The sequence below is a fragment of the Protopterus annectens genome, chromosome 2.part1 (genome assembly GCF_019279795.1).
Source record: "Protopterus annectens isolate FY-2018-M chromosome 2.part1, PAN1.0, whole genome shotgun sequence".
In the NCBI taxonomy this organism is placed as follows: Eukaryota; Metazoa; Chordata; order Ceratodontiformes; family Protopteridae; genus Protopterus; species Protopterus annectens.
The window spans coordinates 416,476,643-416,499,598 of record NC_056729.1 but is presented as its reverse complement, the minus strand read 5'-3'; the positions used below and the strand labels follow the sequence as shown (position 1 = coordinate 416,499,598).

The window sequence follows — 22,956 nt, the reverse complement described above, 5'->3', positions numbered from 1 at the left end:
TCTGTTCCACAGAGCCATGGCTAGTCTGCAGAGGGGGTAAGAATGGGTACTCCCCTGCTTGTTTATGTACCACATAACACTGGTGTTGTCTGTCTTTACCATTAATTGTCCTGGAAGAATGTGGTCCTTGAAGGCTGTCAGAGCAATCTGCACAGCTAATTACTTTTTGATTGATATTCAGGTGCATTTGGCTTGGGTTCCATTTGCCCTGAATGCACTTTCCTGTCAGGTGAGCCCCCCATGCACAGTCTGATGTGTCTGTTGTTAGGGTTTGGACGGCAGGGGGTAGAGTGAATCGTAGTTCCTTGTTTTGGTGACATGCCTCTGCCCACCAAAGGAACTCTAACCGTATGCAAGGTATGATAGGAATCATTGCTTCTAGATCCTGAGAACGCTGACACCATAGGCTTTTTAGATACCATTGCAGTTTCCTCATATGTAGTCTTGCATATGGAATTAGTAGAATGCAGGAGGCCATGAACCCCAAGGCTTGCAGTATTTGCCTTGCAGATAAGCAGGATTTTTGTGGCCATTAGTTTAAAGTACATTGTCAAATTAATTTGTTTCTCTGGCATGAGGAAAGCCATCTGGGAAGTTGTGTTCAAGCTTGCTCCCAGGAATATAATTTGTTGACAGGGTACCAGATGTGATTTCTTTTCGTTTATGGTGTACCCCAGACAAGTTAGCACCTTTTGTACAAATGCCAGATGATTCAAAATAATGTCCTGGCTTTCTGCCTGAATTAGACAATTATCCAGGTATGGGTATATTTGAATATTTCTTTGCCTGCAAAATGCAATGACTGGAGCTAGGCACTTTGTGAATACCCTGGGCGCAGTAGATAAGCCAAAGGGCAGTGCAGAGAACTGATAGTGCATGTAGCCTGCTTTGAAGCGTAGGTATCTTCTTCAAGATTCCCTGATTGGGATGTGCAGGTAGGCTTCCTTTAAATCCAGTGTTGCCAACCAGGCATCTTTGCCTAGCATAGGAAGCAAATGGTGAAGAGTTAGCATCTTGAATTTTGGAATCACCAAAAAGGTGTTTGAGATAGAAAGGTCCAGGATAGGACACCATGAGTTGTTTTTTCTGGGTACCAGGAAAAGTCTTGAGTAGAAACATTGTCCCTTTTCCTCTTCTGGGTACAGTTTGAATAGCCTTTATGCTTAAGAGAGAGAGAGTACCTGCTTTTGAGCCTCTGCCCACTGATTTGGGGGTAGATCTGGCCAACCTTTTGGGGTTGGTAACGTGTGGAAGTGAAATTTGTACCCTTTGGGAAACTATATTTAAAACCCATTTGTCCTGGGTAATGAGTTCTCAGTTTTTTGCCTGCAGAGCAATCTTTCCCCCTAAAGGAGCAGTCAGTTGAGAAGTGCTTGGAAGTTTTAAAGTTAAGTCATTGAGACAATTTATCATGGGGGGGGGCTTACTACTCCCTGATTTGGAAGTGGGAGCCCCCCACTGCTTAGTTCTGTGCATACCCTGGGACTGAAGCCTGGGTGTTCTGCTGGTTCTGGGTTTGGACTGAGAAGGCCTGGAAGAGGCAGGAAAGGACCAATTCTTAGAGGGCCAATGCCTACTAAATCTTGGAAGCTGTACTTGAAGGAAATCTTTAACAGTTTGCATAGATTTAGCTTTTTCCTCCAGCTTTTTAAGAACTACTTCTGCTCTGTTGCCAAACAGGCGGTCCTGATTTAAGGAAGCATCCAGCAATGTAGCTTTAACATGATCTGGCAAAGATTGCTCCTTAAGCCAAGCATGCCTTCTAAGTACAGACCTAGGGACAACAGCCCTGCAAGATATCTCTAGTGAATCAAAACCACACTGCAAAGTGTGTTTTCCAACCGGTTCAGCAGAATGCATTAAATCCTGTAAATTCTTACTTTCAGCACAGTCAGGAATCATCATAATTTTCTGTTTAAGCAATCCAATAATATGCTGCTGATATTTTTAACATATTAAACTGGCAATTTAAGGCCCTAATGGCCAAGGTTTCATAAGTGTATACCTTCTTACCCCATCTATCCAGCGCCCTGGAATCTCTATCAGAGGGGGTAGGGTTTTTGGCAGTAGTAGCCTTAATGCCCTTGGGTTCCTGTGAAATGGTCTTAGGATCTGCAGTAGGATTTTTAAAAAGGAACTTATGAGAGTCAAGAACCCTGTAATATCTATCAGGTTTTCTGGGAGCAGGAGGTAGAGAGTCAGGGGCCAAGCTAGATTCTGAAAAGGCATCATCAACAATGTCTAGTACAGGAGGGATAGCTAAAGGCCTGTGTTGGGGCAGGAGTAAGAAATCCCTAAGCCTCTTTTTAGAATCAGAGTAATCCTGGCTTTCCCAGCGAAAATGCTCCCTAAGAGTATGCAAGGTTTCACCAAAAGAGAAATCCTCGGGGGGGGGGGGCAGAGGGAATAGAGTCCTCTGCATCAGAATCCTCATAGGTAGATAAGGGTAAATCCAGGTCATCAGAGGAAACAGAAATTTCAGAATCCTGGTCAGAAGTATCATAAACAAATTCAGTGCTAGGTCTCTCAGAGGGGGAAGGTTGGCTTCCCCTGATTAAAGTAATAAGGTCTTCAGCCATTCTTATAATTTGTTTTTTAGACATAGAGGCCTGACCATGCAAGTCTGGGAGTCGGTTTTCTAGGCATGGTTCGAATTTTAGGCCTTGAAGAAGAAGAGGACGTCGGTTAAATATGCAAGTCAATAGGCCTGAATACAACCTCAGAAGCCGGTGCCTACACAGTGACTCTGGACCCATCCAAGGTAGAGACATCCACAGGTTCAACAGTTGATGCATCTCGTGGCATACCGGACTCCGAATGGGTCTCAGAAGAGGGCTGCGAATCTGAAGTAGTTGGTATCAGGGGCTGTGAAAGCGCCTCACTGAGTACCGACGAACTGGCGACTGGCTTAGGAGAAGCGTTGTTAGCAGCTTTGGACCTAGGCGGCCTGTCTCTTACTTTAACTTTGCGTTTTTTCGGGATGTCTGTAGTCGGATAGCTTACTGAAGACATATCTGGATAATTGAACCAAGTACCAAAATATTTAGAAGCGTAAATATACAGATGACGAATAGTTTGTTGCTTAAATAAGGCACAAAACTGACAGCAAGGTACGTCGTGGTCAGGGCCTAGGCAAGGAGTACAGTACAAATGAAAATCTTTGTGAGGTATTTTTTTTCCACAAGAAATACAATTATTGGCTTTTACTGACATTGGTTTAGAGCAAGAAAAAGTTTCCCCAATGGGGTATTTAGCTTTAGTTGAAGACTTCGGTTCTGAAACTCGAAAATGAAAATTTCAGGAGTCGGCCAACCGGCACTCGCGAACTGCTTCTGCTTCGGGCACCGCATGGCAAGAAAAACTGATGTAATGGCGTCGGCTGCATGCTTTATACCCCTGACTACCTGACATCATGGAAGATGAGACAGCAACCGACGCAGGACCCAAGTCTTTGATAATCAGGTCGACTGAGGGCTACTACAAGCAGATAACCCAAATGTGATGACTGCAACAGTGAAACATGAAGACCATCATACATTCATGTGGTAGTGGAAAATTAAAAACTCAGAAAATTCAGCAAGAACAACAGCTAACAAGTAAAAAGAGGTAGAAACCTGTAGTAGAAACAAAAGTTTACAATAGGGCATCAGAAAAAAGCTCTAAAATCTTAATGACAAAAAACGAGTTGGTAGAGAGGAAGAAAAAGTACTAGGAGTGGTATTTGTGTGCCATTTTACCAATGTTTACACCTAGAAAATGAGTCTTTGATGTACTCTTCATTAGATTATCCACCAATGTTGAAGTCTCAAGTGCCTGTATTAATTACAACATGAAGTAGTCACATTACTTAAGGAGTAAGTGCTAATTAGGCTAAATAACCTGCAAATAATTAAAAAGCAATCCCAAACTGTTCCTAATTAGGATTAATTTTAACCTGTAAAGATGACCTGTGGTAACGTCAGACCACAAAATGGTCTCCTTTGAAGTAAAAATAAAACCTGGAATATTCAGGAAGTATTCTAAGGCTAACCTCTTGCTATTAAGTGAGAACCTGGCAAAATTTCAAGCCCCCATAAACCCTAAGAACACTGCTGTCTATGCAGAACTGTTCACAGAAACCCTGTACAAGCATGTTAACAGCTGCATAGAGCCTGCTGTACCCCACCAGGAAGAAGTACAGAACAAACTCAAAAAACAAGCCACCCTCGTAGAATCACAAAATCAATAGGCTGTATAACAGCAGGAAAAAAATCATGGTAAAAATTAGGAGGTGCAGCACCCAGCAGGATAAAAGCACTCATCAAACTAAACAAAACTCAGAGGGCAACTAAAAGTCTACCAAAACCAAATTTAGGGCAAGTTTGGCCTCCCCTGCCAAGGACAACAACAAGGCATTCTTTAGCTATGTCCGCAACCTCAAAGGCAATACACAATTGTGTGCAGAGCTCATTGTAAATGAAGCCATCTATACTGAGCCAGAAGATATAGCAAACCTCCTGGCTGATAAATTCAGCTCCAACTTCACCCCTCTCTCCCCCCTCAACCTTCCCTCAGGAAATATCATCAAATATAACTCCCCTACTATCACTAGGGGACAGGTCCTTAATACAAGAACACTGCAACAATGGGCCCAGACAATATCCCAGGATGCCTTCTAAATAGCATGAAAAATGACCTATCAGGACCTGTGGCATTACTATTTAACGGTAGCCTCCAAGCAGGCTTTATGCCTCATGAATAGAGAAAAGGAAACAGTCATCCCTCTGCACAAAGGTGGGCCATCTACAGATCCTGGAAAATACAGACGCATACGTCTCACTAGTCTTACATGTGAGGCCATTGAAAGAATTATCATGGAGATGTTCAATAAAGATATAGTAAACCTCCAGACAATGAACCCAACCCAGTTTGGTTTCAAGGGCAGATCACGCCTACTCAATCTGGTGGACTTCTTTGAGAAGGTCACCAAAGCAATGGATGAGGGCAAAATTGTTCACACTGCCTAACATGACCTGGCCAAGGCATATAACACAATACCCCACTCGGACATTGTTGACAAACTCAACAGGTTCGGTACAAACCCATATATCATCTGGTAGATGGCCAACTGGATCACATTCCGGACCCAGGAAGTTATAAACTGGGGAGTCCACCTCTACAAAGAGGCCAGTCACAAGTGCAGTCCTTCAGGGATCAGTCCTTGGACCGCTCCTTTTTGGCATTTACTTCCCAGAATTTAACCAACAGGTAACAGCTGACTAATCCAGTCTCTGGTTGACTAAATTTGCAGATGATTGCTAATTAGGAGCGGTCACTGAATCTCACACCGACACAAATGTTCTCCAGGAGGGGCTGACACAGACAAACAACTGGTATCAGAGCCATGGACCAAAACTAAATGCCAAGAAATGCATAACAGTATCCTTTGGGAAGACATCCATACCTGGTAACTATCAGACTGACAATACACCCCTTAGAGTTGACCCAGTAGTCAGGGACTTATGGACACACATAGATAGTAATCTAGCCTTTGACCATCACGTGTCTACAGTGGTGAGGAAATCATTCTATGTTGCACAACTTATAAACAAAGGTATGGCATCTAAGTCCACATTAGTCATTGTTCCACTGTATTTGGCATTCATCAGACTTATCGTTGAGTACAATGTCCCCTTTGGTATGTACTTAACCAGGCACATTTAATAATTGGAACGGCCACAGAGGTTCCTCACTAAAAGAATACAGGGCATAAGTAAAATGTCCTATGCAGACGACCTCAAGGCCCTATTCCTGTATTCTGTCTCATACAGGCTTTTGAGGGGATATCTGTGGCTGGCATACAGGGCACTGTCAGACCCAACTCTGATGGACCTTCTGAATATCCACAAAACAAAGAGCACCAGAATTACCTGTTCTAAAGACTTGAACCTTGCCTGTGATATAAATAGGACCTGCTGGAGAGACAAGTATGTATCCCAGAGACTACTACGTCTATGGAACAGGCTCCCCATCCATGTGAAGCAGAGTTCCTCCCTAACCCAATTCAAGTGCAACTTGGACAACTGGATGGGAAACCGGAAATTCATCCCTGGTTTGGCACCTATGTCTCTAATGGACACAGGTAACCTGTAAATGCTTCACCCTCAGGCCCATGCTTACACTTACCAATGGTATCAGAACTTGTCAGAGATTTGGGATGCATGGCTAAGCTTAAAAAGGCCCTTGTGGTTGTTAGCTTAGTAAACAGCTATGAACCTATAAGAAATGCAATGAAGTCAGGTGATTGCCAAGCTGCTAAATTTATCAGCTTGGCAATAAATTGCTGGGAAGTTTTAACCAGTGTGCAGCAGAATAAAGACCTAAACTATGCAACTAGTACAAAAAAATGGTGGCCTTAGGAGCCAGGCATGGTTAACAGTCAGATCATATCAGGATATGCTAAAAGGCTGACCATAAGAATGACAATATGGAAACAGTGGATGCCTGGATCAGGGCATGCAAGGAATTCAGGGTAAGCACTAGCTTCAGCAGATGAATCATCCACCAGTCTAGGATAACTGAACTCTACACCTACATTGCTTTGGGCATTATGACTACTTACTGCCTCCCGGTCCTAAGGAAAAAAGTTGAAGAAAATCTCAAAGGCCACTCAGGCAAAGGTTTTAGAAAAGGCAGATACTTCTTACATAGGAAAGATGCTGAAAGGACTGTGGCTGCACCTATCTGTGCAAGGTACATGTATTTCAGTGCTGCTTTCCTTTCTCATGTTCCTTTCTGCAATGTGTGGCCACTGGCCACCATTTTTTTTCATTCTGCACAAGTGGAAGAGAATGGTAACATTCATGGTCATATGCCTTAATGTCAGATAAGACTTCTCAAATGTGCTTGCCAGAAAGCACATGTCAATATAAGGAGTATTTTGAAGGTACTGTTATACCTCTGTATGTAGACCTGAGTTACAGACTGCCATGAGTGTTTTACAAACACAACTACTAATGCAGAGTTCTAAATGCTGAGTCAGCTATATTAAACAAAGACTTGAGCAAATGGTCCCAGTTTTTCTTTTTGAAGTTACCCTACATATCTAATGAAAAGCATGTTGTGGCGGCTTGCAATACACGCTAAAGGCAGACATAGTACAATTTTCGATTCTTCACAGATACAGGCATTTGGAATCCTTAATAAAGGCAAGACTGCTGAGGTAGCAAGTCTCTTCTTGTCCATCCAATAACATGGTTTACAAAGACATGGCCAGTGGTGGCTGATCCTCAAAGAAAGATTCTAGTGATGTTACTTATTTACATTCACCTTATGGGGCTTTATCAGCAATTCATCAGAAGCCTTCATACCAGCAGGAGAGGTAGCAGAACTTCAGGGCAAGTTCTAAGGTAGGTCAAAATATTCAGCCACCTTCACTTTACATTTATCTTTCCCAAAAGTCCATGAGGAGATCAGCCCTCCACAGTAACTGCAAAAAGGAGAGATATTTGAAGTGTAGAGTGTACTCACTGTGAAGGAAAACGGGATTGGCACTTTAAACTGGTGAAAGTCTTTCTCCGATGCAAGGACCTGAATGATTTTCATCACTGAAAAGAATGGTAATTTCGTGAAAGAACAGTAACCACTTATGTCCTCCTAAACATTAAGGCATTATGACCCTGCTGAGACAGACATCTTTTGTATCAAGGCAGCCAGAGGCATAGTTACATCCTGAAACTCATTTTAAAGCACAGGTTCGGAATATGCAGCAACTCAGCAGAGTGAAGCCCTCATGATGTTGTACAACAAAGCTTGAATGATGGCATCCCTGCAGATGACTGAGTTTTTCACTGAAGAGGACATCCATGAGACTTAAAATGTCAAAATTAAGAAAAAAAGATTCAAAGAGAAACAACACTGCTCATGCTTTATGAGATGCCCAAGTCAGCCATTGGGAATAGAGGGTGCATGACAGGTCTTGACCTAGCTCCCGCAAAGGACAATTTCTCCTATTGAGAGGAAACACATCCAAGTGGTGATGAAGCCAATGATAGTTTATGAAGCTTGCTCATCAGTGACAGCATGTTTGCAAAGCATTTCGGCTACAAGTTGGCTAAAGACTCTAACGTGCATGTGCTTCTTTATCAAAGTTGTTTTCTTGTTGATCCTTTACCTTCTGTGGACATTGTTGTGGCATCTTGGTTCTAGGATAAGAGGTGCTTTGCTTTAAAATTCTGTAGGAAAAATCTTCTAGCTGGTGCATGTGATACAGAGTAAATGTAAAGCAAATGGTTATGTTGCAAAAACACACAAGTCACAGAAAAAGCAATATTACATCAGCTTTCATGGAAGAATCCACAAATCTTTATGAAAAAAAAATGGAGAACACATCACATTGCATCACTTAAATTATGTACATAAGCTCAGACAAACAGAACAGAAAGGAAATAAATGAAAAAAGTCTAATCATGATTATGTGTAAACCCTATCAGCAATGGCCATAGAATTAATGACAAAAATGACTGTAGATCGGAGAACCGAAAGTTCTTAAATCAAAAGTACATTCTGGAATCTAGGAAAATGGTGAATATGAGTGATTGTGTTCCTTTTTTTCAGCCAGCTGTCTTCTTCACTCTGTATTCAACTTCTTTGCCTGCTTAAGAATACTCTTAACTAACGAGGCATAGGTTGGATGTCAATGCTGGAAGACAACACAACACCTATGTCATGCTATAATTTATCACAGTTTTGATTCAGTTCAAGACACCTTTCATACGCACAGGTAGGTCTTCAAAAGTGGAATCCCCTGGGAGGGGACCTGAGACTACAATAACTTCATTTAGTATCAATGCAGTGTGACAAGTAATAAAGGCAGATACCTCACACCTCCGTTCAAAGATATCCAAGTCAAGGTAAGTTGCAAAGGACTCCTCTACATAAGAAAACACCTTCCAAACAATGTGTCTAAGTGACAAAAATCAGCAATGGCTAAGATACCCATCTTGACAGCGCACACACAACAAATACATTCAAGGCACAACTGACAAGAGTAATCTTGTCAAGAAACTGTCTTTCCCTCCTTGAATGTATTAGGACACCTTAAGGCACTTTCTTTCACAGAATGATGTGAAGTAGGATGGACAGCTTGAACTCCATTGTTGTCATCTTATTCATATGGCAAAACTTAGATGCTAAAATATACAATTACACGGGGAAATATTCTGGTTACTTTATGGAAAACCTCAAAAAATGAAGTTGACTATATGGGAATGATCCCTTATCAAAAGTAATACCTGTGCTGCTAAAACAAAAGAAGCCTATTGATTCTGCCCTGGCAGACAGATAGAAGACTTCACATAAAGCCAAACAGCAGAATGCAGCACATGGTTGGTATCAAAGGGCCTTTGATTAACTTAGAATTGGAAGAGCCCAAAGAAGTGTCATTTGGTAATACCCACCAGGGAGAAGATCAACATCTAAAGTGGTGTCAGAGTTACAGATGTCTCACACTTCTCCATCATTTAATATTCATCATTTGTTATCTGAGGAAGGAAAAATAATGATGTTTGTGCTTCACTTTCCAAGGGATGCTTGAGATTCTTTTTTCACCCTTTCAATAAGTTTGCCTAAAATAGTCTTTCTTCAACAATGCAATTTCAATGAAGACGTTAGTAAAAATAGGACTGGTTATGGTCATACCACAGACCCCATGATGGTGTCATATTTTGCATTTTTTTTCACTGTAAAAACATTAGAAACTTTCAAAGAAGACTTTCCCCCCAAAACACTGGATTAAAAAGAAAGTTTTACTGTAGAAGACTGTCAACCAGAGTATAAAGAACACCTGTCTACATATTCCTCCATTTAAGAGTCACAGGTGGAAGCCTACACAGCTCCTACATGGAAACTGTTGCAATCAGCTGAAATAGGTAGCAAAATGCTCAAGATTTAAAGAACATTGAGACTGTCTTTGAGAACAGCTTCTGCTCATCTGTCTTCTCACTATATTTCTCTGCTGTGAGCAAAACTAGATTGTTACATTAATCTTACCTTTATACCAAGATTGAAAAAGAAACGAAGGATGCCTTTATCTGAAAACAAAATAACGACGATTACTAAGAATTGGAGAAATACATGTTTAAATTTCACACAATTAGATCAGGAGTCTTCATAAAACCATTTTAGTCCAGCAGAAATAACTACAACACTGCAGTATATATAAATCTAATACAAACAAGTGCTCTGCATTAATCAAAATACAGTACTAATCATGTTAAATAAGTGCAACTCACCAATTACACATGCACTACTCCAATAACAGCATAAACAAAAAGCAGAACACCTACCTTGTGGAAGGTCATCCCCAGTTTTAGAGATGGAATATGGTGGTGTTATCACACATTCTCCTTTTTCATTTAAAGGAAAACCAGGGTACAAAGGATCTGCAAAACTGTTCATGGTTTGAGGTAAAGGCATCAAAGGTTGGTTAACTGCATGCACAGGAAGAGAATGAGGGGGGATCGGGGTGCCAGCTATCTGACCATGTGGCAGAGAAGGCGGCTCAAGCAGTGTTGACTGTGCTGCTGGAAGGCCAGTCTGTAGCTGTAAACCTAAGAATAAAAATATGCACAACCAACTAGATGATCTTTTACTGTTCACTTCTTAAACACAAAATAATTAATGTTTTTACCTATTAAAACACATCATGCACATAGCTATAGCATGCAACAATGATAGTTATGCACTTACCATCATCATTATATCATGATGAGACATTCTGTTTAATCTACCCACATGACTGGCAGCTGTAGACAGCAGTTGCTCGGCACTCACCCTACACATTTGAGTCTTATGTACACAGTACCTGCTGGGGTTGGGGCAGGGAAAAATAGCTGCTGCATTTTGTGTTTGTCAGGAAAGCAGAGAGGTTCCCACTGCAAAACGTGCATTTGGCACAAATTGACAGAGATCACCCATGGGGTATCCATAAACATCAACAATCCACTAGTGAACTGGCCTAACCAAGAATGAGATTTGTTACGAGAAAGCAGAAGATAACACGATCCATTACCATATCCACTTTGCATTTTGACAGAGGGGAAGAATAAGTTCCATCCCAATTGCTGACGCTGAAGACCATTGTCTTGTTGTCTGAAGTGACTGCAATCACATCCACTGAATGGACTTCCTGGAAAGCTACAAGACACTGAGTAATGTGCACAAGGCCTCTTGTGAAGATCAAGTTCACAGACTGCCTGCCCCAAACAATGCCTTCCCATCCTAGGGCAGAAGCATCCATCATGAAAGTCACTGAGGGGAGGGGTGAACAAAACAACAACACTGAGCTAGACTATTATGGTGGAGCAATCACAGAAAGTGCGGATGACATGATTTGGATAGATGCACTACAGCGGTCACAGGGTACAATTTCCAACTCCTCTGTACTCTAAGTGTCCCCTGGATAATCTGCATGGGATACTTCCTGCAAAGTATCAGGGATATTGTGCAAATTTCATCAGGGGGAAGGCTTAGGTGCCAGAAGACGGCAGATGGTTTTCTAAAGACTGGAAGCTCTTTCCTTGAGAAAGCTTGCTAGACTGAATCTAGAGTCCATGTGGAATCCTATAAAGGTTTGCATTTGCAACTGCCCCAACTGTCACTTTGTAGCATTTTTTTTAAATAAGAAACATCTTTATTTATCACTTATGACATAGGCAATCATATAGTTATATAAATGAAAACAAACCACATTGACAATCTCAGTTGCAAGTATTTTACATCACAAACCATATTGACAATTTTAGCTACAAACATTATACATCACTTGCAATCTACCCAATCACTGTCAGTAAAACATTACATAACTCATTTAAATCCTGCCTTCCTTTAAACCTCATTCCTCCCCTGTATGTATTGTTCTCACAATTCCTATTTTTCCCCAAGTAATTTGCTCCTACTCTTTTCTAACTATTCCAATTCTAGTTGTTTTATCCCTGTTACTATATTCACTACTTCTAGTACATTTGGTTTAGACTTTGATTTCCATTTTTTAATATTTTTTGGGGCAGCTACCATAATTAAATTCAGCAAGGCCTTGCTGTGTTGTAGGCAACTCAGATTCTGTATCATAGCTCAGAAAAATAATTTCCCTAGTTACACCAATTTGCTCACCCAGTATCTCAGCTAGAATAGTCTGCAGGAAATCTTTAAAATCTGCCAACTCATTACACTCCCAGAAAGTGTTCCCAGTTATCTCTTTCTTCCTCATTACACCTCCAACACTTCCTGTCCACGTGACGGAAATTTGTCTGGAGTCTACATGGGGTATAAAAATATCTGTGTAAACATTTCCAAGAAAAAATTCTAATCTTCTAGATTTTCTTGCAAGCTTAGGAGACATACATTTATCCCCCCCCCATTGTTTCTTTGTGAATTGCTTACAATCTCTCTTCCCAATCCTTTCTAACCTCCTCTGATTAATTCTTACAGTTTATCATGTAATATTTTGTATGCTCTACTAATTATTCATTTTTAACAGCAGCTTCTGCTCTAGAATCTGCTAAAAACTATGTACTTGTCTTTCATTTAGGATCCCCCTATTTCTTTCTCTTTGCCTATACTCTGTTATCCATCCTTGAGGGAAGGCAATCTCTAACCTGCACTGCAAATAAATTATTGGCATCTTCCCATTCTTTTACCTTTTCCTCTCTAGCTATTTGCTTTCAATACCTTGGTTCCCTTGCCAGTTTTCTCCAATAAATTTCAGCCCCCTCTTGCCTAATGTCTGTATCCCTAACTGCAATCACTCCTATCAGCAGAATCTTTCTCCATTCTGGTGATGGATTAGTTCTTGGAATATTTTCTGCTACTGTAAGAATATAATATTTTGTATGATTATTGTTATTCTCCTTAAAGGTCTGCATCCAAAATCCCAGTCTCTCCTTATTTCTCGACCTTCCCACTGTTTCATCATCAACCCTTTCCACGATGAATTATAAGTTTTTGCTTGCACTATGTATAGGATATATCTGGTAATCCCAATCCACCCTGTTCTACTGAATTATCACCTTCTCCCAATTGACTCCTGTCATCTTCCCCTCCCAGATAAAATCCTTCAGCTCTTTATTGTTATCCAAAACTTCTCCTCTGGTTGATACAAATATGCTTGAACTGTGCACAAGACTAAAGGGACTAAAAACATTTTAACTGCTTGTATCTTACTATCCATATAACAGAGCTTCTAATTACCCATTTTTGTATTATCTTTTGTTAGGTCTATTCCCACATATCCTTAGCTGGCACAACAGAATCATTTTAATCCATACTCCTAAATAATTCATTTTATCATGTCCCCATAAATATGGATATTGATGAACCAATTCAAGTGTGGGTACATAATTTACCACTGTTGCCTTTGTTTTAGCTTCTTTAATTTTGTATCCTGAAAAGATATGAAACTGTCTCAAAATGTTCCACCACACTGTAATGCCCTTTTCTGGTTTTATCAGGTATAAAATAATATCATTTGCAAATACAGCCATTTTTTTTTAACTACCATACCAATTATATCCTTGAATTTCTGAGTCCCTTATTTTCATTTACAATTGTTCTAAATATAATGCAAACAACACAGGGAAAAGACAAAACCCCTGTCTGGTTCCTCTGCTCAAGCAGAAATTATCAGAGAGGCACCCACCTGTTTTAATTTTCACCTCCGATCCCTCCAATATTCTCCTAATTACCCTTACAATTTTCTCAGGGGAATGGAAATGCTTCCATTGCCCTGCTCATAAAGTCCCAGCTTGCTCTGTCAAATGCTTTCTTTGCATCAAGACCCACCAACAACAGTGGTATTTTCATACATTCAGCTTCCTTCTGTATCATCAGTGTTCTGTTAATATTGTCAAATGTTTACCTTCCCTCCACAAAAATACACTGATCCATACCTAGCATTTGACATCACTTTTGCCATTCTTTTAGCCATTATAGACAAACACTTCATAATCATTAGTTTCGTATTGAAATGGGCCTGTATGAAGATGGATCTTTATGCTCTTTAGGTATTACATCTACCACTGCTTTCTTTAAGGATGTTGGTACTTCTCCTCCTCTTAAAATACTGTTAAACAAAGCCTTCCAGATCTTTATCAGTTTTTCCCTTCTAGCTTCCAAACTTCCACAGGAATAATATCTACTCCTGGGTACTTTCCTGTACACTGGTTATATGTCACCATTTTCATCTCATCTCCTCCTATCCTTTTAGTAATTGGGCCTCGTTTACCTCTAACCTTGGCATATTTAATTATTCCATAAACATTTCCATTTGTACCTTTTACTGACTTCCATATTTCTCTTTTTATAAAGACTTCCACACAATTTCCGAAATATTTCTAATACTTTTACAGGACTTCTTATCTTCCTTTTTATAGGCTATCTGAGTTTGGCGACAGCCCTGTCTGCTTTCTGTTGCCTAAATCGTGCTAAACATTTTTATGCTCTAGAGTTACTATTAAAAAACAGTTGTTTAACAACAATCTTTCTAAACGCATGCATTTTATTGGGATAATCCCTTATTTTCTGATTAGCATTCTGTAGATGCTCCTCTTGTTCTGTGAGATTCCTCATATTCTCTGTACTTAACATTTGTCAGTCCCTCTAAATAATTTTTGTTACTTCTTTACCATATTTCCTTTTCTTTTATTTCCATGGTATATTTTTAAACTCCATTTTAATTTTAACCCGCTCCCTAGCTATATTTTCAGAAGAAATTTCTATCTTCTCTAACAGCTCCTAAATAACTTCCACTAAACATTCCTTAAATTCTTCTCTTTTCAACAAATAGGTGGGAAAGAGCCAGTGTCTCATTTTTATTTCATTACCTAGTATTTTTATTTTACTTATTATTGGTGCATGATCTGAAATAGCTATTGGCTGCATATCAACACCTTCAGTTAAATGCACATATTCCTGTGAAATGTAAATTCTGTCTAGCCTAACCCAATTTTTGTATTTTGGGGAATATGTAAATTCACTCCAAACTCCTAGTACTGAATTCACTTCTTCCATGCTAAATATTTTCATATATTTCTTCAAACGCCTACCTTCCTATGTTATATTTTCCCTTTTGGACCCCCCAGACATCTTCCTGCTGCAAATCAAATTCCAGTCCCCACTTATAAGTAATATTCCTTGCTGAAAGCTGATTATTTCTCCCAGAATTTTCATAAACTGCATTATAGTAGTTTCAGGCAGAATATAAATACATGCCAGTGTAATCATCTTCCCTTGCCAGTAGTCCCTTAGTACAACAAATCTACCATTATTATTTTTATCCTCTTCTATCAATACTGTAATTCCTCTTGCAATTAATATAAGCACTCCTCTTTTCCTATGTTCAAGGCATTCTGGTGAATAACCATTCTGAAAATCTTTATCAAATTCACATGTTCAGTTCTTTCCAAGTCTATCTCCTGTAGCATAGTTATCTGCACTCTACATTTTTAATACAGTTCACTACTTTTTATTTTTTGTATTTATCTGAGACCATTGACATTTAATGACATTACATAACTCATCATTGTATTAAAACGTTGTTATTCCTATCTTTTATGTATAACAGCTTTTTTGTTAAATGTCTAGTTCCAGCTTTTGTGTTACACACACACACAGTTTGGCAGGTTGATCTTTTATACAGTTGTTTCTTGTCATACCCATTTCAGCCTATGTCACATTACAAAACTTTCTGTTTTATTGCATGCTCTCAAACAAACAACAAAAAAGCAAGAACAGTCACAATACCCATTAAAACCTATTAACTTACTAATAACACACAAAACTATGTACATCTTTGAATATTGAAGTTTCACCCTCCTATCAGGAAAATATGTTCCTAACAGACCAGACACACTGACAGACATGAGCTAACCTAAAAGAAAGGTTATTCATGCTAAGATGCACAGTGCAGTCTGTGCTTCTACTGAGTGCTGTCTGGATTTGTCTTATCTCTATAGCTCTCCCAGCTTGGAAAACAGTTAAATACTTTCAGAGGACATTATCTCCTAGCCACTTCTCTATCAGATTGTTTGCACAAATTGGCTCGACAGGGGGAGTGAGCTGATAAAGATGTGCAGCAGGGTAGGGTTATAAAGAATAACAAGGGAAATGTACTCATAAGTGAGGAGAGTGTGTTGAGCAGATGGAAAGAGTACTTTGAGGGACTGATGAGTGAAGAGAGAGAGAGAAGGTTGGAAGATGTGGGGATAGTGAATTAGGAAGTGCAAAGGATTAGCAAGAAGGAAGTAAGGACAGGTATGAAGAGGATGAAGAATGGACAGGCTGTTGGTCCAGATGACATACCTGTGGAAACATGGAGGTGTTTAGGAGATATGGCAGTGGGGGTTTTAACTAGATTGTTTAACCAAATTTTGGAAAGTGAGAGGATGCCTGAAGTGTGGAGAAGTATATTGGTACCAATTTTTAAGAATAATGGTAATGTGTACAGCTGCAGTAACTACAGAGGGATACAACTGATCAGCCACAACATGAACATATGGGAAAGAACACTGGAAACTAGATTAAGAAGGGAGGTGATGATTAATGAGCAGCAGTATGGTTTCATGCCAGGAAAGAGCACTACAGATGTGATGTTTGCTCCAATGGTGCTGATGAAGTACATAATTGCATTGTGGAGCTGTCAGGTAATAGTAAAAGTGGGAGGTCTAAGATAAGGTTTATGGATGTGGTGAGACTGGACATGCAGGTGGCTGCTGTGACAGAGCAATATGCGGAGGACAAGAAGAAATGGAAACAGATCTGCTGTGGTGACTCCTAATGGCAGCATCCAAAAGAAAAAGAGATTGCCTGCATGGTGACATGAGGACCAGATACAGAATCGCTTCTAAAAAGAAGTTGTGTACTTGCCAAAACATTCCATCTGTGTTGTCCATTTTCACTCTTCCTCAACTGTTGGGTTCAGATCTGATCCTTGTATCAGACTCAACAGTCACTTTACCTCATGGCCTTCAAAAAACTCTCAAGCTCTTCCCTTACCCATAATGTACCAATCCTTAATAAACCTAAGATCTTGTTTGCTGTTTGACATAAAATAGCAAGTACTACTATTAAATTCATTAAGTAAGAAGCCATATCTGGAGCTCAGTATGATGGACAGTGGTGTCCATGTAAACTCTTGTTCTTCCAGAAAATAACTCTGAAAAGGGATGGGGAGTTGAGGAAGAATGAAAATGGACAACACAGATGGAACATTACGGCGAGTACATAACTTCATTATCTAATGTTCAACATTTAGGACAGAGTCCCCAGCTACCTAAATTCCCGGGTGGACTCTAAGGAAGGATATTCCTGAACACAGTTGAGGCAAACGCTGCTCTTCCCCTTGAGAACAGATCTAGTTTGTAATGAGTAATAAAGGTATGAGGATTGGCCCAAGCTGCAAATGGACATATTTAATCGATGGAAGCTCTAAACAGAACAAAGTAGTAGTACCCATGGACTTAGTTGAATAAGCTCTTAAAGGTCTTGGTAAGGAAAGCCCCAATTTGTTGTAGATGAATATGCAATCAGTCAGCCATGTGGCCAGAATTACCTTTGCAACTGATATGTCCAATTTAGAATCTGCAAAGCATACAAATAATTGATATGTCCTTCTAATTTATTTTGTTCTATGTAAGTAAAAATGTAACTGTCTGTGGACAAGCAATAAATACAATATATACTTACCTTTGTTTAGGAAATAAGACTGGTAACAATGAACTGGTTAATATTGGATTCCAACACCACCTTATGAAGGAACGAAGGGTTGGTACGTAATGATACTCTGCCCTTATTAAATCAAGTAGGGAGGTTTAGAGGACAATGCTTGAAGTTCTGAAATTCTTCTAGTGGAAGTAATGGCTACTAGAAAAATAGTTTTCCAGGTCAGGAATTTAAGATCAAATTTTCCTGCTGGTTCAAAAAGGGTAAGGTTTAAGGTCTGCATATCAGATTTAAATCCCATGGTGGAGTAGGATCTTTATAAGGAGGTCTCTGTAGGAGAGTGCCTCTCAAAAAAGCTTTACAAAGCTTAGATGATGCCAAGGAAGAATTCTCAAAAACCCAATACAAAAGTTGGAAACTGTTAACTGAACTCTAGCTGTTGAGGAGCTAGCTCCCGCACTAAAAATAGTTGCCAAAAATTTAAGGGCACTTTGTACGGGAGCTGAAAAAGGCTTACTGTGTTTCTGATGTGCCCAAAAATCAAACATTTTCCATTTATTTCTGTAAAGTTTTCTTGCAGAAGCCTTATGGGAAGATAAAAGAATATGACGGACAGGGGGCAAGAGCGTTGGTTGTCTGGTTACTAACAGAACTAGATAAACCACACTGATATCCAGATGAATTATGCATGTTGGGTGAGACAGGAAGTCTGGAATCAGATCCAGAATCCAAGGTGGGTAAAGTAGATGAGGCCAAAGAAACGGGAACCAAATCTGTCAAGGTCAGTAAGGTGCAATGAGGATGACTTTGCTCTTCAACCTGGCAGCTTTCTGCAGAAATTTTGGAATTAAGGGAGTTGGTGGGTAGGCATAAAGAAGACCGGGGGGGGGGGACAATCATGGAGTACAGCAATCCTTGGTGATTCCTCTGGTGGGGGATCAGGGCAAAGAAGTTGCTGCATTTGTTGTTTATTGGAGAAGCAAAAAGATCGCAACAAGGATAGTCCCATTGACAGAAAATCATTTCTGTGATTTTCAAGCTGATAGACCACTCGTGAAGTAGTAGAATACACATACTCAATTCGTCTACCATCACGATGGACTTCCCCAGGATGTGTATTGCTATCAAAAAGCGGATGGAAGAGAATGCCTATTGCCACACTCTGAGGGCTTCTCGACACAAAGGGTAAGACCTGGTTCCTTCTTGTTTGTTTATGTACCAGACTACTGACAATCACAATTATCCCAGCAGTGAGAGAGTCTTGAAATGCCAGCAACACTACGAGGACTGCTCTCATCTCCAGAATACTGATATGTGTATCAACCTCTTCGGGAGACCAAGTGCCTTGGACTGTCTTTTTCAGGAAGAGCCCCCCCAAAATCTGGGAACTCTGTGGCGACTACCACCATAGGTTGAGGGAAAATTAAAATGAATGGGCAACCTTGAAGGATTTGAGCTGACTGAATCCACCAACAAAGGTATCTCTTGCATGTCCAAGTGACTCTTATTTGGGGTGACATGGGATGAGAAAGAATTGACCATTGTGTTGCTAGCATCCACTGAAGAATTCTTATATGAAATTTTGCTACAGGAACTAAAACTATGGCTGATGACACTGACCCCAAAGCTTGAAGGACAGTAGTACTGTAAATTATTTTTCTGACCCAAAATCTGATAGTCTGCACTCTTGAGAGAGGAAGAGAAGCTGTCAATGAAACCATGTTGAAAACCGCTCCTATGAATTCCTAAGTTTGAGACAGTTGTAACTGAGACTTGTAGTTTAAAATTATCCCCAGAAGGGAGCAAGTCTAGAGTATCTGATCTCTCGCTTTTATTACTACATGCCTGGACAGAATGGCAATGAGCCATCGTCTAAGTAAGGAAACGTACAGTTGTGTACACTTACCATAAATGCAGATATTCGAGTATATTCACTGTTGCAGTCATTACTTTTGGGTTATCCCTGCCGGGTAGCCTTCGGCCGGCCTGAATACCAGAGTAAAGAGTATCCCTCCTGTGTCAGCTGCAGGTCACCAGGGACTGATGTCAGGTCAGGGGTAAAAAGCGAGGCAGCCGACGCCATTACATCAGTTATTCTTGCCCCAACCTATAGGAGCTCTGGCCAGAAGGCCTGAGGAAGGCCAAACTGGGGGATGTCCATAGGTATAAATTGGCATGAAGGAAACAGAGAAAGAAAAAGAAGGGGAAGGAGGGAAGGAAAACAGGACTGCAACAGTGAATACACTTGGAACATCTACATTTATGCGAAGTGTACACAGCTGTACTATGTTCTTCATGTTTCACTGTTGCAGTCATCACTTGTGGGAAGATTCCCAAAGCTGAAGGTACGGTGGAAGGAAGGAGGAGAAGGAAAAGGAGAAAAGGCTTACACTGCTCTAAGTGGAAACCAGCATGCCGTGCAGGACTGCAGAGGCAAAGCCTGCCTGGGATATGGAGTAAAGAGGCAATTGGTAGTGTTTGGTGAAGGTGTGAAGGTGTGAACAGAAGTCCAAGTGGCAGCTTCTAGGACGTCCTTAGTAGGAATGCCCCTGAGAAAAGCAGTGGAAGTAGATGCTGCCCTAGTGGAATGGCTTCGGATAGACTTGGGAGGTATTTTTCCATGGGAGTGGTAGCAGAATTGGCTATAGTGGGATATCCATTTTGAAATGGTCTGCTTGGAAATAGGTTCTCTTCTGCCCTTAGGGCGAAGCTGACCAGCAGCTGGTCAGTCTTTCTGAGAGACTTGGTCCTATCCAGCGAGTATCTAAGTTGTCTGTGTACATACAGTGAATAAAGGATCCCCCCCCCCATTTTGAGGGTTAAGAAAGAAGGTGGCAAGATGGACAGCTAAGTGTCACATCAGATACCACCTTAGGCATAAAGAAGGGGTTAGTTCTAAGAGAGACCCTGTCTGCATGGAAGATAATGAAGGGTTCAATAGCCATGAGGGCCTGCAGCTCGGAAACCCCCTGGCTGAGGTTATGGCCAGCAGGAAGGCAGTTTTCCAAGAGAGGTGTTTCAGTTCTGCTGAAGCAGCTGGTTCAAAAGGGGGTAAGGTCAATTCTTCCAAGACATAGTTCAGGTCCCATGCAGGGGTGGGTGGCTTTTTGGGTGGTCTGATGTGTGATACCCCTCTAAAGAATTGTTTTATCAGGGAGATGGGAGAATAAAGGTTGCTCTGTATGGGAATGGGCCGAGATAGCTGAGGCATGAATTCTGATGGAAGAGTAAGATAATCCTTTTTGCACCAACTCTGCCAGGTAATCTAGAATCAAAGTGTGGGTGGCAAGTGAGCTGCTTGTACCCTTAGTCTGGCACCAAGCATTAAATCTTTTCCATTTTGCAGAGTAGGATTTCCTGGTGCTGGACCTCCTGAATGATATCCAGGACCTGCTTGCTCAACGGTGGCCTGGTATCTGCCTCTGGGGTATATGCCATGCGGATAGGCTGAGAGCTTGCAGATTGGGATGCTGTACTGACGTTTTTTCTTGGGTTAGTAGTTCTTCTGTGAGAGGCAAGTTCCTGGGCGGCTCCTTGGTCAGGCTGAGTAGAAAGGAGTACCAATGCTGCCTGGGTCAATTCGGAGCAATGATTACAGATAGCTCTTGACCCTTCCTCCCTGACCTTAAGCAGTAACCTTGAGATCATTGGTGGGGGGGGGGTATAGACAAACAAGTTGCTCCAGTGGACAGAGAGCGCATCCACCTTCCAGGCTCCTGGGTGGAACTGCCAGGTGCAGAACTCGTTCGACTGTCTGTTCTCTATGGATGAGAAGAGGTCTAGCTCTGGTGTCCCCCATATTTGGGTGATGTTGAAGGTCTCCTTCCAAAGCTGCCATTTGTGGGGGTCCAGGACACTTCTGCAGAGGTGGTCTGCTAGGGTGTTCTGCTCCCCTGGGATGTACTGTGCTATCAGATGTAGGCCCACCATAGAGGCAGTCTGCCAGAGTAGCATGTCTAGACATTAAAGGGGGTAGGAGTGGGTTACCCCCTGCTTGTTGATGTACCACATGCCTGTCTGTTTTGATGAGGAGCACCCCTGGTTTTAGGTGGCTCTTGAAGGTTGTGATAGCCCTGATCACCGCCATGATTTCCTTCAGGTTGATATGGAGGTCTAGGTCCCTGAGATCCCAGGTGCCTTGGGTGCTCATGTCCCCTAAGTGGGCCCCCCATGCTGTTTCTGAGGCATCTGTGGTGATGGTCTGTCCATGGGGATGAATGAGAAATGGTAGGCCTTTGTTCAGGGTACAGATTTCTGCCCACCATAGGAGCTCCTCTTAAGCAGGGAATAAGAGGTAGTTGTAGCTCCAGTGACAGAGTGTTGGCACCATAGTTTTTTTAGGTACCATTGCAGTTTTTACATGTGTAGTCTGGCCAAGGGCACCAACAGGATGCAGAATGCCATGTATCCCAGGGCTTATAGGATCTTTCTTGCTGTGAGGTGTGTCCTGTGAGCTAATTGGGTGAAAAATTGGGAGTAGAAATCTTTGTTTTTCTGGAAAGAGGAAGGCTCTTCTGGTGGATGTGTAGAGGACAGCTAAGAAGATGATCTGTCTTGTGGGCTGGAAACGGGATTTTTCCTTGTTGATGGTAAATCCCAGGGAGGTAAGGAGGGTTTGGACAAAGATGAGATCCTGCAGGAGCTTTTCCCTGCTGTCTGCATGGAGGAGACAGTCGTCCAGCTAGGGGTAAATCTGTATGTTTTTCTGCCTGCAGAAGGCAATGACAGGGGCCAGGCATTTGGTGAAAACCCTGAGAGCAGTAGAAAGGGCAGAGCAGAGAACTGAAAGTGTTTTGAGCCTGCCCTGAAGCGAATGAATCTTCTGCAGGATTCCCTTATAGGGATATGGAGGTAGGCATCCTTCAGATCTAGGGTGACCAGCCAGGCATTTGGAGTCAGTATAGGCAAGAGTTTTTGCAGTGTAAGCATTTTGAATTTTGGCACTAGTAGGGAAAGGTTTAGTGTGACTAGATCTAGAATAGGGAGCCAATAGCCCTCTTTCCTGGGTACCAGGAACAATCTTGAATAAAACCCTTTTCTGGCCTGTTCCTGAGGTACATGTTCCACTGCTCCTTGAGCACTGAGTTTCTGCATTTGGTAGAGGGCCTCTGACCGCTGACTAGCTGGTATGTCTGGGTACCCTGTTAAGCTTGGGTTCTCTTTGAATGAGAATCTTTATCCTTGGGAAATGTTTTAGGACCCACTGATCTGCTGTGATGGTTTTCCAGTTGTCTTTGAAAAGGGACAGCCTTCCTCTTAACC

At 41.3% G+C, this 22,956-nt stretch overlaps 1 protein-coding gene across 2 annotated transcripts in view; it reads right to left on the bottom strand.

The window, feature by feature from the left end:
* OTUD4 (OTU deubiquitinase 4) overlaps window positions 1-22,956 on the bottom strand; it is a 2,240,995-nt gene that overhangs the window by 77,680 nt on the left and 2,140,359 nt on the right. For both annotated transcript variants that reach the window (XM_044062226.1, XM_044062227.1), the window contains 2 exons: window positions 10,326-10,589; window positions 10,030-10,070 (listed from right to left, as the gene is read on the bottom strand). In XM_044062226.1, the coding sequence (XP_043918161.1) occupies window positions 10,030-10,070; window positions 10,326-10,589 (305 nt within the window). The remainder of the gene's footprint in view (window positions 1-10,029; window positions 10,071-10,325; window positions 10,590-22,956) is intronic.